The following is a 15,499-nucleotide window of genomic DNA, read 5'->3' on the forward strand; positions in this document are numbered from 1 at the left end:
TTTTTGGGGTGGCGACCAATTCCGTCACAACATCACGCCCTCGTACTCCCGAGACATTCCAGGATCTCACTCTGAAACAAGTTATCGCCAGCAGCGTCTGTCTTAACACATTCACAGTCGTTGCGCGGGTAGCCGATTTTTATCCCTTCGATCTGGATCAAGCCACGTACCTGCGGTGCATGAAGTGCAACACCAAGTCAGCTTAAGCCGATTCTTTCCCTAGGCGACGCTAACGTGTTCTATAGGATACGGCGGACCTGGAAACGCTGTATCGACTGCGATGACATGCTCGACACTCATTGCAAATGGTTTTACAACCTGCTTTTCGAATTGGAAGATGATGAAAAAAACACAATTACGGTTTCTCCCTGCAACGAATCTGTAAGTTTCTTATTTCATTTTGCACATTCTGTCAGGCTCTGAGGGGCTGCAAAGTGTAAACTTCTGTCTGGACTGCCCGCTACCGACTTGGAAGCGGATAAAGATGCTCTCAATCGACTTGTAGCTCGCCTACAACCCGTTATCGGCAACCTCGGGCAAGTGCATGACACGTATGCAGAGTCGAAGGTCCTGCAGTCGTTTCCCCGAAAATGCGTTTCACCGTCAGGAGTGGATCAGCTGAAGGTGACCGATGGTATAAGCTTCTGGATTGTACTCCACTTTGATCTTTCCTCGGACAAATGGACTCCCCGATTGAGCCCGTAAAATATGTGTAATCCGTCGATAATCTGTATTCTGTATAGCGCAGCTAATTTTTCTACGTCCTCGAGTGTCTTGTAATGCGACCAACTCTCGGTGTCTGCTCTTTATGTACTTTGTAACAGGGAATTGCCTTGATAGGATGTCAGCGAGCAATATCATGATGTCACGACACCCCAGCTTGTTCGGTTTATTGGTTTTCGATCTTCGAGTGAGATATGAATGGCATGTATAATGTTGCTTGACACAGATTGCCTACATTATCGACGGGGTATAATATATAACTTCCCATAACTTGCTGTCACAGAACGAGCGTAGACGTGCGCCGGAGGTATTATAAGCCTGAGCATCGAACGGAACGCGGATCGAACTTCGAAGGTGAAATAAGTAGTACCCGTTCTGGTGGTCATGGGGCCCAGACTCACACTGACTCATCTAACGAGCACAGAGTTTTCGATACGGTTGGTCTCGGATGAGGTGCACTCCATTCGATCCACAAGACCATGACTGAGTACTGAGCATTTGATTTCTTTGCTACGCGTGTGGAGACCTCTGCAGTTAAAGATTCAAAAGCGGAGAAAATGAAGCATTTAGTAGTCCCCGCTCAGACTATGTGTAGACGTCAAGTGATTGAGGAAAGTGCATGAAGACACAAACGTCAAGATGAGTCGAGTCGTTCCAGATGCACACCAGGCTACCTCGTTGACAAGAAACTAGTCCATGGTGTCGATCAGGAGATGGCCGATAAGGCGTCTAGAAGGATTGCACTCAAGAACAGTGAAGAACTGACACTGATCGTGACAGTCTGATATAACAGCGCTTAGGTTTGATCGCCGAAAGTAAAACACACCGCGATTCCGATATTTTCCCTGTTAAGGACTCGCAATGGGGAGGAAAACAAACTCGAGTCAAATTCACGAAAGTATCAGAGACGCAGAAAACCTCGCTTCCTCGGAGGATAGAGTAAGCAAACTAGCCTGAGCTAATCATGCCAGTGAACTGAGGCGGTGAGCAAGGAGACCCGCATATCGAGTCTACAACGAGGCAGACAATCGCAGGCTGATAGAGATACTTGATCACTGTTCACCACAGCGCATTTGAGTTAATGAGTGTCTCTCCTCTCAATGCTCCTGCTAACTGAGGGCGAGCCGACCTAGCAGAGCAAGTTTCAATGGCGGTAATGACTTAAGAAGATAAAGCATTCCAAGAAGCTCACTGTCAACCCGCACGAAAGGAAATGCCATATGTCGAACTGGCTCTCAAGGACCATAAAGAATTTGTGAGGGACATAATCTACGTCGGGTTATATGTGGAAAGTCAGACGAGTTGGTTATTTTTTTCTGCAGTGACTGAACAGAGATTAATGCCGCCTGCGGAGGAGAGAAAGTGAAACGAGCTGCTGCGGGTACTAGCCTGAGGTATACGGCGTGATCGAGAGTGAGTTTATTATTAGATTCACGCTGGGCTATTTCAAATTGTCACATGATCATAGAAGGGGAAGACATACCTAATACTATTTATAGCGGGGTCTACGCCGACTACAGAGAACGTTTGGCACAAATTCCAAGATGTAACGGATTGAGGTTTACGCCATTCACAACAGAACGCATTCGCTTCGAATTCACCCCCGCAATCAATTTGAATCATCAAATGAGTTGGGAAATATGAAACTAACAATAGACAAGGCAAACATCGAAACTACTGGAACAAGGTACTATGTGCCAACACAACTCGAACTGGAAAAAGGACGCATCAAATATAGATGCACTGAGAGTACTGCGGCACGAAAAGAACGCCTAGGAGACTGATTGGCAGTTGGCCCAAGTCAGAACATACAAAAGGACGATGACAAGTCTTTCACTGTCACATACATATTACTCTCCCGTTCGTAAAGCAGCACCCACGAGTCCTGAATGAACATGAGAACGTGGCGAAATACTGCAGGGAAAGACCGTAACGCAACTAAATCGGTATTAGTAACGGGATGAAATAACACAAGAAAACAGGTACTGAAATAGTCCCGTCGTGAATTCGGGGGTGAATTCAATCACTTTGCCCTGGTCATTTTTGGCAAAAGAAAACTCCACCGTGGCCAACATAGTAACGATAGCAGACCACGCTGAGGCATCAGCAGCATACCGGCCTGATCAAAGAATGTATTGGCTCATCATATGCAATACGGCAATGAAATAACGCAACCTACCTGGACATCTACGTCGGCCTAAGCCAAAACAATATTCAGCTGGGTCGTCGTCCGTCAGCGCACCATCGGCGTTCATGAACCTCTCTGGCATAAACACAGATGCATTGGGGTACCGCTTTTCATCCCGTGTAATTCCCCTGCAATATAACGTCAGCATCTCGAAACCTTGACAGAATGTATCTGACCATATGTTGCATATGACAGTCGCTCCTGATGTATGATGTTACCGATGATCTGCTCATTAGACGAAAATGGCAGACCTTTTGGAATAAAGTAACCGTCATATATATCATCACTCAAAGTAGCACGTGGCACTATAATATCATCTTCAGTGCAGGCTTGATTCCTCAGCGAGGAAGATTACCAAAGGGTGAGACAGGCTGCCATCGCAAAGTCTCCCGCAGAACTGATTCGATATATGGTAGTGACGCTCTGTCTTCAAATATAGGCAAGCGATCCCGCCCAACCACTGAGTCAATCTCCGCTTGTGCGCGTTTTTGAACATCTGGGTAAGACACCATGGCGAGAGCAAAAGCCATCAAGAACGAAGTACTCTGCGAAGACATTCAGCGGTTGACAATATGGTTCGGACATCCGCTAACCGTCTCGCATGAACCTGCGTAGATATGCATCAAAGAGCAGTATACTGTCCCTTGTAAACAGATGACGAACCTGCAATAGCAGAAGTAGCTGCTTTCTTCAAGGCACTCTCAAACAATGGTCTAGATGTCTGATCCTGCTTCTCCATTCGTTGAAGATTTTCTGCCACCATCGAAAGCTGGCCAAGGGCCAAGTCTTCTGCCTTGACGATCATGTAAGTAATAGCTGAGACAACACTGATATTTTTTAAAACGAAAGATGGCTACCATATGCTGCTGCGTATATCGAAACGGCACCTCTGTCATTTCAGTCATGAGATTGGTCGAGGCTTGGGCCTCGCGTTTGATCGAGGATCCCCAACACCAGTCAGGTAACTTCAGTACTGCATCAGAGTACAGAATGTCAACTATGTTCATGAGAAAAAGAGATGAGCTCACAGAAGGGGAAGGTTTTAAGTAAGATTGCTCTCTCTGGGGTTGCCACCTGACTGCCAATAGCCGGTGAATTTTCTACGATTCGGACCAGAGGATCATCACGAGGACTGGTTTGGTAGCCGTATATCGCCGACATCGCAACTGATGACGAGAATCTATGAACAGGTTAACAGTCATTCGATGTTTACAAACACGTCGACTGACGTCGCGAAGTGGGAATGATAATGTTCAGAGTCATCGATTAGATTAACGATCATCTCATGGGCCCGCTTGATCTGCATTGGACGAAACTTGAGTGCAGAGTTAGCATGGAAAGTTTGGTGGAAGAGTCGTCGGCAAAGACGCCATTCGTCGCCATAGCCTGTGAATCCAAAGACGACCGACCAACCAAACCTGTCTGTACTTCATAATGATTAAATGGAAGAATGTCAGAAGAACGCACGGCTCAAGTGTGGCTATGTATGGTCTATCGGAGTAAATGCGAGAACGTTTGTCCAGCAAGGCTTTCGCAACGTGCTCAGAATTGATCACCACAACTTTCTGGCCTAGAAGTCGCACGAAAAACAAGTCTCCTGATATGATGATCTGCACAACATATGCACCGTGGTACTATGTGATCACGTACCATAAGCAGCAGCCCATTTGGTATAAGTCAACCAAGGCTCCTTGGTGTCGATCGATAAGACATTTCCTAACAGTGGGAGCGGCACTGGGCCAGGGGGAAGCTTGTTTTGTCTGTTCCTAATGAACCGCTTGAGGGATGTGATAAGAAAAAAGAAAGCAGGTAAGACGGCGAGGATAGCAAGGCGAGGATTAACTAAAGGAAACATGGTTAGAGCAGTGTGTAGGTATACAAGACGCGACAGACTGGCATTGAGTTTTTAACTGCACGGAAAACCGCGCGGAGAGCTTATTGAGATACTTATCCATGCCTCGCTGTCGTAGGCTTGGCGCTGATCCCAGATAGCAGGCGCTCGTCACGGTCGGCGATGTGTGGAGGTCTGTGGACAGTGAGGAACCTGGCGGGAAGGGAGATGAGGGCGGGGTGCTTAGAAATTCGAATGGACAGCTAATCAATATATTGTCGGGTTTGGGCGACTTAGGCGTGTCATCATCTCGATCGGCTATGCAGCTCCAATTTGCACATAAACCAAAATCCCTTACATCAGCAAAATGCCGGAACCGGAGAGTTTCCGGTACAAGTCTTCTCCAGCCTGAATCGATCATTATGTAACGTTCCCGCATGACCGACCGTAACGGACGCTTCCAAACATATGTCCATCATTGATTTATGCAAATAATAATCCTCATTGCGGCAGACATGCAGTGGCTCAGTGCATGTCTATCTTTGGCTCCACCCACCCTCGCTCCTTTTTTACCAAGGAATCTTTTAACACGCACACGCATCTGTCCCTCACACTTTCTCGATGGATGAAAACAGTTTTCATCGTAAGACCAGTTGGGGATGGTTGAAGCCAAGTCATCCAGACCGTCCTTTGGTACAGGAGAGAGGCAGGAGGGCAGCCAGCCAAGATGTATGGACCTCTGTCTTTCGAACTATGCATTATTTGTAATGATCACAGCTATCCTCTCTCCCGGATTCCAGGAATGGGTCTCGTGGACGATTTTTAGGGTCGGTTCCCAAGTTACTCGACAAGGTGACCAAGTGCTTCGCTCGAAGCGCTCGACAGTCTCTCAACCCTGAAACCACGACTGCAAGTTCCAGCCCACAAGACATTCAATTCATTCAGTCAAACAAGGTATCCACGATCTCATCTCTGAGTATGCTCTGTCTACCATGATTGCTACTCATCACTTCTGCAGGACATCACCGCTCCCACACTCGAACCGAATCCTGAACAATCTTTCAATTCGTGGATTGCAGAAGTAAATTCGATCAATGTAGTTCGCAATATTGTGATCCGTCTCTTTTGATGATATGCTAGCGTTTATAACCAGGCCGAAGATCTCGACCCGAAGTTTGTTAACAAAAGGATCGCCGAAGCTACTGAAGGTGTCGCAGGCATTGGCCAGGTCCCAACAATAGTCCAAGATACTTCTTCCGCAATCAACAACTTACCGTCTGTTTCTGATGCAATTGACACGTTCTCCGCGTTGCTTCGACCTTTGAAGGCATTCAATTTCATTGTCAACGAGATCGCAAATGTACAGTCATGTATCTCTTTGTTATACGCGACTAACATTCACACACAGGTCCATCCCTACGCGAAGGCGGCATTGAGTATCTTCACTTGCGCGTCCAAGGTAGGCATCTTTCTCAATCATCACCATCGCAGGGCGACGAGATTTTACATGACAGATGATTCTTGATCAGGCAAACCGTGATGTCGCTGTTTCCAGTTTACTCTCAAAAATATCTGAAGTCTATGTTTTCATCACGGAAGAGGAGGAATTGGCCAAGATTCAATCAATGCTAGCGATATATGGGAAGATAGCGCAGCAGACTCTGGAGTGTGCTGATTTCATCAGCCATTACTCCGAGACGAAGAGTGCCTGTGAGTTGATCCCACTGCTTCGCCTTCTGGGACTCAATGGTGCCTGTTTGTATAGGGACAAGGCTTGGCAAGCACATTTTCGACGAAACAGATACAACGATTAAGAGCTACAGCAATGTTCTCGACGGTCTCATGCAACAATTCCGAGACCGAGTGGCTCGTGACACCGTTGTGATTGTTCACCATATGGGTAAGAGATGCTCTTAAATTTTGTTGAGCCTTATCTGACATTCCACGACCTCTGGCATAGCTGAGAGCCTGGACCTTGTAGGCATGGAGTACGCAACAGGTGCCGGATTGAATACGTCCAAATGCTGTTTGCCAAATACTCGGCGAGACCTTTTGAAGGATATTCAGAATTGGATCAGCAGCACCGAGGAGGGCGCTCCACGCATCTTATGGTTGTCTGGCACAGCAGGCAAGGGTAAATCGGCCGTTGCCCATACAATAGCCAACTGGTATATCAAAAACGGTGGTCTTGGCTCATGTTTCTGCTTCGATCGCACTCGGCAAGCGGATCGCCGTCAAGACAAAATATTCACGACTATCGCAAGAGAATTAGCGGACTGCAAACCTATCGTGCGACGAGCCTTGGCGCAAGCAGTTCGTGACCACGACGGACTCAAGCGCACTCCAGATATCACAAAACAGTGGCAGGAACTCATCATCGGGCCAACGAGCATAGCCTCAAAAGCCATCGTTGCACCCGTGCTCATTGTCATCGATGCGTTGGATGAGAGCGGTGAAACTGATTCTCGGGAAGTCTACTCGCTGGAAAACTGAACAATTCAACCTCACAACTAGTTGAACTTCCAGTCAACTTCCGCATTCTCCTCATTTCCCGTCCACTTGAAGACATTCACAACACTCTGCATACTGCACCACATGTTCGCCACATTTCCTTGGATGATGTCTCGTCTTCGTCTACAGAACTCGACATTCAGCTTTATATCTCCCACAAGCTGGAAGACCTGCGTCACGTGTTCAGCGATGTACGCTTTAAGGCGCTCGCTCTGAAATCAGATGGCCTGTTTGAATGGGCCCGTCTCGCCTGTGAATACATCAAGGGTACGAACAAAGTGGGCGTGGGTCCAGTGGGCCGTTACAAAGCTGTGATTGCAGGAACATCTGAAAGAGGAACACGTCTGTTGGATATTATGTATGCACGCATCTTGGGAGAAATCATGCCGGAGGACGAGCGCAGGGAAGCTATCCCGGTGTTTTGCTCAGTGATGGGACAAATCCTTGCCTCGTTGGAACCCCTGCCCATGCCTGCGTTGATGGCCATGCGGCTCCATTTTCTCGAAGGGACTTGCGATTACGAAGTGGGCCAGGTCCTTGGGCCACTGGGGTCCCTTTTGACCGGTATTTCGGACTGCCATACTCCCATACGTCCCCTCCACGCATCCTTCTATGACTTTCTCACAGACAAATCGCGGAGCCATGACTTTTTCATTGATGCCTCATCAGTACACAATGATCTCGCCTTTGCTTCACTTCGAGTCATGGAGGGTGGACTTCGCTTCAACATATGCTCCTTAGAGAGTTCTTACTTCCCTAACTCATCTGTCCCTGAATTGGAGAAACGAGTGAAGGATTCTATTTCAACTGAATTATCATACTCATGTCGATTCTGGGGCATGCATGTTGGCTCCGTGTCCTTTGAGTTGTCGCTCGCCAAGGAAGTTGAAGCTTTCTTCGATGGAGAGCGCCTTCTTTGGTGGTTGGAAGCGCTGACCCTGATGAAGGGCCTTGGTAGCTCGGCAGTGACCCTCTCGTCTGTTGCAGATTGGTTTTCGGTGCGTAGCTCAAGCTCATTCTTTTCCCAATGAATTCTTACGAGTAGTGGGGTGATTGCAGGCTCATGCTGAATTCACGCATGTTGGTCACGCTACCAGGGATACACTGTGTTTTGTCCGAATTTTCGCAATCACCATTCTACGCAGCACTCCCCATTTATACTTGTCCGCTCTGCCGTTCGCCCCAACGCAGTCCAGAATGTTCTGCAAGTTCGCCTCAAAGTTTTCTTGCACCCCCCACATTGTTGCTGGCCATGTCGAAAATTGGCCTCAGATGGAGAAGATACTCCGTGCGAATGATGTTGTTTACTCAGTTGCATTGTCGCCAAATGGAAAACACATTGCATGCGGTTTAGAAGATAGAACGATTCAGGTGTGGGATATGGATACTGGCGAGGCACTTTCTGCCCCTCTTCGAGGCCACACTGGCTCTATTTTGTCTATTGCATTCTCGCCGGATGGACATCACATTGTTTCAGGTTCAGAGGATGAAACAGTCCGGGTGTGGGATGCAAAGACTGGCGAGGCATCAGGATCTCCTCTCATAGGCCACACTAACTCAGTTTTGTCTATTGCAATCTCACCAGATGGAAACTGCATTGTGTCTGGATCGGCTGACAAGACAATTTGGGTGTGGGACATGGAAACTGCCGAGGCATTTGGTGCCCCACTCCAAGGCCACACAAACAAGGTTTACTCTGTCACAATCTCACCGAATGGGAAACGTATCATGTCTGGTTCAGAAGACAGGATGATCCGGGTGTGGGATATGGAGACCGGTAAGGCATTGGGTACCTCTCTCCAAGGCCATGTTGGCACTGTCTTCTCTGTCGTAATCTAGCCTGATGGAAAACACATTGTGTCTGGGTCATCCGACAAGACAATTCGGGTGTGGGATATGGAGACTGGTGAGGCATTTGGTGCCCCCCTCAAAGGTCACACTGATGCTGTTCTGTCACTCGCAATCTTGTTGGATGGAAGCTGCATTCTATCTGGTTCAGATGACCAGACAATTCAAGTGTGGGATGCGAAGAATGGGGAAGCAATAGGATCCCCTCTCCAAGGCCATACTGGCTGGGTTGGGTCTGTTGCAATCTCACCAGATGGGAGCTGCATAGTTTCTGGTTCATACGACAAAACAATTCGGGTGTGGGATGCCGACACCATTACGAGCAAGGCATCGGGTACCACCCTCAAATGTCACACTGCCTCTATCAATTCTGTTGCAATCTCACCCGATGGATGTTCCATCGTGTCTGGCTCAGATGACACCACAATTCAAGTGTGGAATATAGAGACCAGAAAGGCATTGGTTGCCCCTCTCCAAGGGCACATCAATTCTGTTCTGTCAGTCGCAATCTCACCGGACGGGAAGGGCATTGTGTCAGGTTCAGCTGACGAGAGTATATGCATGTGGAATGCAGAAACTGGGAAAGCATCGGGTGTTTTCTGAGGCCATACTGACTATGTGCGGTCTGTCGCAATTTTGCCCGACAGAAATCATATCATATCTGGTTCAGACGACAGGACAGTCCGGGCGTGGCATATGGAGACCGGCAATGTATATTCTCTTGGTGGGCACTCTGACTATGTTCGGTCTGTTGCAATTTCATCGGACAGAAACCGCATAGTGTCTGGTTCGGATGACAGCACAATTCAAGTGAGGGATATGGGGACTGGCACGGTATCACGTGTCCATCTCCGAGGCCACACTGGCTGGGTCCTCTCTGTTGCAATCTTGCCGGATGTATGTCACCTTGTATCTGGCTCACGAGACAAGACTATTCATGTGTGGGATATGAGGACTGACGAACAGGTGGGCGCCACTCTCCAAGGCCACACTGAGCGCATTAACACTGTCGCGATTTCCTTGGATGGCAATCGCATCGTGTCTGGGTCGGATGACTAAACCATCCAGGTGTGGGATTTGAAGACTGGCAAGGCAGTCATTTTTCGAGGGCACACCGGAAGCATTCTGTCTGTCACAATCTCGCCTGATGGTAAATGCATCGTGTCTGGGTCATCCGACAAGACCATCCGGGTGTGGAATTTGGAATTTCTAAAGCAGCACCAACCATTTGAAGTACCTACAATATGTTTCTCATCCAACCTGACTCATGCCCTTCATTCCACCTCCTCCTTTCTTCAAGATTCTGAATCTGACGCCCCAACCCCAACCTCCTTTCTCCAAGATTCTAAAACCCTAGGCTCATTAGGCCCAAATGGGGAGGGATGGATTGTAGGTCCCAAAGGACGACTTCTCCTCTGGATCCCACTCACTTTATACTCGTCTGCGATGTATGCCCCAGGCACCACACTGGTAATTGTTACAAGTAACATCGGTCACGTGGCCCCCCTATCATTTTCCCTTCATCCTCGCCCTCACCATCTACCAGCTCATCCTCCTTTACCGCCTTTCCGTTGACCGGATCCTCGGGACCGTTCCCGTCCCTCGCATTGCCCGCCTCTATGCACGTGCACGCACGTTCCTCCTCTGATTCGACCACCAATGTGGTCCCGCACCTATGACTCAGTCTGACTCGTGCCACCAATGTGGCTTTCCTCTTTCTGTTTCTTCTGACTGTGGATTCCCGCACGTTGTATTCTTACTGTTGGTCCGTTCCAACGTTTCTCGGTCTCATTCCACATTCGACCACCCATCACTAATCCGGCTCTGTTGCCAACGCACCTATACCATTCTCGTTTCCCCTTTACCCTTACCTACTGTGCGGTAGCCTTGCCCTTAACCCTCTCCACTTAGTATAAGTAGTCAGTCACCCTGTACTAGATTCCCTAACTTGAATCTACTCAATCTTCCCTGGAACATACTTCTCTCTGAAGCCCCCTCAGCTTCAGTCTCTAGTATCTTTTCTTAGTCGCTCATCGCGACTAAGTCTACTTCGATCGACCTCATCGTACAGGACAAGACTGTCCTTACCTTGAGCGACTTCACAGACATCCGTCTACGAAGTCACGTGACACGCACGTACTGTGATCGCTGCCGACTCGTCATCGCCAGTCTCACTTGCTATACCGGACCCTTCCGGTTACGTCATGAACGTTAGCGGACGACGCCCCTCTTAGGGCTCCGCCTAACAGATCTATTTGAGTGCGTAACAGTAATACCCAACAATGCCCTGCAGCTGGACTTGAGTAGTACCGCACACGGCATGTCATGGCACAAGTGTCGGGGACAGTAGCCGGTTGTATTCGTCAGTCAAATTTTGGGCATGCACTTATGTTAATCAACTGGAGATTTATGCGTATTCCACAGGTTTCATACAATACCTATTTGCCTTCTCGCACCTCATTCCGTTCTGTTACAGTCATTGGTCTCACTCTCGCCAAACAGTTTAGGGGCACATGAACATTTCATTCACTACATCTCCTCCCGTTGTTACTAGAATTACTTCCTAGTTTACTTCCTGCAGGATAAAGTGTGCAAGTTAGAACTCAATGCAAACTCGAAACATGTCCACTAGCATAGACCACAACGTTCCACGAATACTAGTCACTGCGGGCAGCGCACATAAGCGATCGTGACTAGAGGAAGTGAGGCGAAAGGGAGATCATGTGTAGAAGTTGGTGTTGGAGAGGAATGGTTTAGGTTCGTTCCTGTGACATCATATGTTAGGACGGGTATAGAGCCACGAAATGAAACTAAGGACCCCGCCTGCAGATAAAACAGGAAGTGAAATGAAATGAGCTCCTGCCACAGGTAGGGGCCTAGCCTTAGGTAAGTAGACGTCAAACTTTAACATTGAGAGCAAGTCTATTATTAGACTCACGCTGTTTACATCATGTGACTGACGCGTCTCGATGTTCAAACATTCACTGCAGAAAGTTGATCATGGCCGTAAGTCTGTACAAGCTTTCTGTACCCTAGGCTCTTAGTAGTTTGCTAATGAAAGTAAATATCGAAAATACTCAAACAAGGTATGTGTCGACACAACTCGAACTGGAAAAAGGACGCATCAAATATAGGTACACTGAGAGTACTGCGGCATGAAAAGAACACCTAGGAGACTGATTGGCAGTGGCCCAAGCTAGAACATAGAGGAGGATGATGACAAGTCTTTCACTGTCACATACATATTACTCTCACATTCGTAAAGCAGCACCCACGAGTCCTGAATGAACATGAGAACGTGGCGAAATACTGCAGGGAAAGACCGTAACGGAACTAGATTGGTGAAGATATTAGCAACCGGATGAAATAACACAAGAAAGCAAGTACTGAAATAGTCCCGTCGTGAATTCGGGGGTGAATTCGATCACTTTGCCCTGGTCATTTTTGGCAAAAGAAAACTCCACCGTGGCCAACATAGTAACGATGGCAGACCACGCTGAGGCATCAGCAGCATACCGGCCTGATCAAAGAATGTATTGGCTCATCATATGCGATACGGCAATGAAATAACGCAACCTACCTGGACATCTACGTCGGCCTAAGCCAAAACAATATTCAGCTGGGTCGTCGTCCGTCAGCGCACCATCGGCGTCCATGAACCTCTCTGGCATAAACACAGATGCATTGGGGTACCGCTTTTCATCCCGTGTAATTCCCCTGCAATATAACGTCAGCATCTCGAAACCTAGACAGAATGTATCTGACCATATGTTGCATATCACATTCGCTCCTGATGTATGATGTTACCGATGATCTGCTCATTAGACAAAAATGGCAAACCTTTTGGAATGAAGTAACCGTCATATATATCATCACCCGAGGTGGCATGTAGCGCTATGATATCATCTTCAGTGCAGGCTTGATCCCTCAGCAAGGAATATTACCAATGGGTGCGACAGGCTGCCATCGCAAAGTTTCCCGCAGAACTGACTCGATATATGGTAGTGACGCTCTGTCTTCAAATGTAGGCAAGCGGTCCCGCCCAACCACTGAGTCGATCTCCGCTTGTGCGCGTTTTTGAACATCTGGGTAAGACACCATGGCGAGAGCAAAAGCCATCAAGACCGAAGCACCCTGCGAAGACATTCAGCAGTGGACGATATGGTTCTGACATCCGCTAACCGTCTCGTATGAACCTGCGTAGATATGCATCAAATAGCAGTATAACCTTCGTAAAAAAGATGACGAACCTACAATGGCAGAAGTAGCTGCTTTCTTTAAGGCACTCTCAAACAATGGTCTAGATGTGTGATCCTGCTTCTCCATTCGTTGAAGATTTTCTGCCACCATCGAAAACTGACCAAGGGCCAAGTCTTCTGCCTTGACGATCATGTAAGTAATAGCTGGGACAAAACTAATATTGATTAAAACGAAAGATGCCTACCATATGCTGCTGCGTATATCGAAATGGCACCTCCGTCATTTCAGTCATGAGATTGGTCGAGGCTTGGGCCTCGCGTTTGATCGAGGATCCCCAACACCAGTCAGGTAACTTCAGTACTGCATCAGAGTACAAAAATGTCAACTATGTTCATGAGAAAAAGAGATGAGCTCACAAAAGGGAAAGGTTTTGAGTAAGATTGCTCTCTCTGGGATTACCACCAGATTTCCAATAGCCAGTGCATTTTCTACGATTCGGACCAGAGGATCATCACGAGGACTGGTTTGGTAGCCGTATATCGCCGACATCGCAACTGATGACGAGAATCTATGAGCAAGTTAACAATCATTCGATGTTTACAAACACATCGACTGACGTTACGAAGTGAGAATGATAATGTTCAGGGTCATCGATTAGATTGACGATCATCTCATGGGCCCGCTTGATCTGCATTGGACGAAACTTAACTGCAGAGTTGGTATGGAAAGTTTGGTGGAAGAGTCGTCGGCAAAGACGCCATTCGTCACCATAGCCTGTGAATCCAAAGATGACCGACCAACCAAACCTGTCTGTACTTCATAATGATTAAATGGAAGAATGTCAGAAGAACGCACGGCTCAAGTGTGGCTATGTATGGTCTATCGGAGTAAATGCGAGAACGCTTGTCCAGTAAGGCTTTCGCAACGTGCTGAGAATTGATCACCACGACTTCCTGGCCTAGAAGTCGCACGAAAAACAAGTCTCCTGATGTGATGATTTGCACAACATATGCACCGTGGTCTATGTGATCACGTACCATAAGCAGCAGCCCATTTGGTATAAGTTAACCAAGGCTCCTTGGTGTCGATCGATAAGACATTTCCTAACAGTGGGAGCGGCACTGGGCCAGGGGGAAGTTTGTTTTGTCTGTTCCTAATGAATCGCTTGAGGGAGGTGATAAAAACAAGGGAAGCAGGTAAGACGGCAATGACAGCAAGGCGAGCATCAACTGAAGGAAACATTGTTAGAGCAGTGTGTGTATATTCAAGGTGTGACAGACATTATGTTGTAACTGCACCAAAAGCCACTTACTACCGCACCGGGAGCATATTATGTTATTATGCTTCGCTGTGGTTGGGCACGACTGGCGGGGAGGATAACTAAGCGCGTGCCCCGGTGCACGTAGGCTTGGTGCTGAACCGGATAGAGTGCACTTGTTGTGGTCTGTGGGCAGTGAGGAACCTGGAGGGAAGGGAGATAAGGGCGGAGGTGCCTAGAATGGACAACCAATCAATAGTATAATATTGTCGAGTTGGGCAAGCGAGAAACGTGTGCCGTCGTCATGACCCGCTGAACTGCATATATGGGAGGTGTATGTGCGTATGGGTGCTGCATTAATGGGCTCCTCAGGCTGCGGGCGAAAACATCATGCATCAACTTGGAGCGAATCTATTACTACTACAGTAGACTTGCTCATAACGTATAGCGACGGGAGCCACCCTTTCTCTATACACTATGAAAAATATACAAGATGGAATTGAGATGGAATGGTTCCCACGGTCACAGCATCATCACATGTATTCAACGAGTCGTCAGTATCTAGTCTACTTCATGTTCCAGAACGTGTCTAGAGTAGCCTGCTTGGCATTCTGAATTTCTTCGCGTCGCAAAACCCCTCTGAGCCTACGGAAATTGTGAATAATATCAAAGGAAGAGTCCGCATTAACTCGTGCAATGCATGCTGCCTTGAGTTGTTCACAGAGCTTGATTAGCTCCATGGTACTCAACTTTGGTTTATCGTGACCAATAGTGGTATTCAAAGTTAAAAAAGATAAAGAAAAGACAAGGTCTGGAAAGTTGCAAAACACTATTGAAACTCCGAATTATAACTCCGTTTTGCTTACACATCACTGTCATACTATGCTGATAAGATCAGCCCACTGCTATGCCTCGCATATCGCTTCGAAAACAACAACTA

At 47.6% G+C, this 15,499-nt stretch overlaps 3 protein-coding genes across 3 annotated transcripts; 1 reads left to right on the plus strand and 2 right to left on the minus strand.

The window, feature by feature from the left end:
• Positions 1–2,672: 2,672 nt before the first annotated feature.
• F5147DRAFT_777043 (cytochrome P450) lies at positions 2,673–4,766 on the minus strand (the record flags this gene model as incomplete). The annotated part of the gene is made up of 12 exons (XM_041441930.1): positions 2,673–2,842; positions 2,903–3,039; positions 3,088–3,112; positions 3,163–3,216; positions 3,267–3,456; positions 3,505–3,518; positions 3,575–3,704; positions 3,769–3,884; positions 3,940–4,091; positions 4,141–4,329; positions 4,379–4,508; positions 4,562–4,766. 12 exons carry the CDS (start codon positions 4,764–4,766, stop codon positions 2,673–2,675), a joined length of 1,512 nt encoding a protein of 503 aa, XP_041289401.1.
• Positions 4,767–5,361: 595 nt separating this feature from the next.
• Positions 5,362–6,627, plus strand: F5147DRAFT_813275 (uncharacterized protein; the record flags this gene model as incomplete). The annotated part of the gene is made up of 7 exons (XM_041443489.1): positions 5,362–5,471; positions 5,520–5,696; positions 5,761–5,823; positions 5,896–6,102; positions 6,151–6,201; positions 6,257–6,452; positions 6,566–6,627. Coding segments are annotated over 7 exons (866 nt in total), but the record flags the coding sequence as incomplete, so codon positions are not given.
• A 5,725-nt stretch (positions 6,628–12,352) lies between these two features.
• Positions 12,353–14,543, minus strand: F5147DRAFT_839246 (cytochrome P450; the record flags this gene model as incomplete). The annotated part of the gene is made up of 12 exons (XM_041444201.1): positions 12,353–12,434; positions 12,489–12,621; positions 12,682–12,891; positions 12,942–12,995; positions 13,046–13,235; positions 13,284–13,297; positions 13,352–13,481; positions 13,546–13,661; positions 13,718–13,869; positions 13,919–14,107; positions 14,157–14,286; positions 14,339–14,543. 12 exons carry the CDS (start codon positions 14,541–14,543, stop codon positions 12,353–12,355), a joined length of 1,605 nt encoding a protein of 534 aa, XP_041289403.1.
• Positions 14,544–15,499: the final 956 nt, after the last annotated feature.

The sequence above is a fragment of the Suillus discolor genome, assembly GCF_016758755.1.
Source record: "Suillus discolor strain FC423 chromosome Unknown F5147scaffold_55, whole genome shotgun sequence".
NCBI lineage: Eukaryota > Fungi > Basidiomycota > Agaricomycetes > Boletales > Suillaceae > Suillus > Suillus discolor.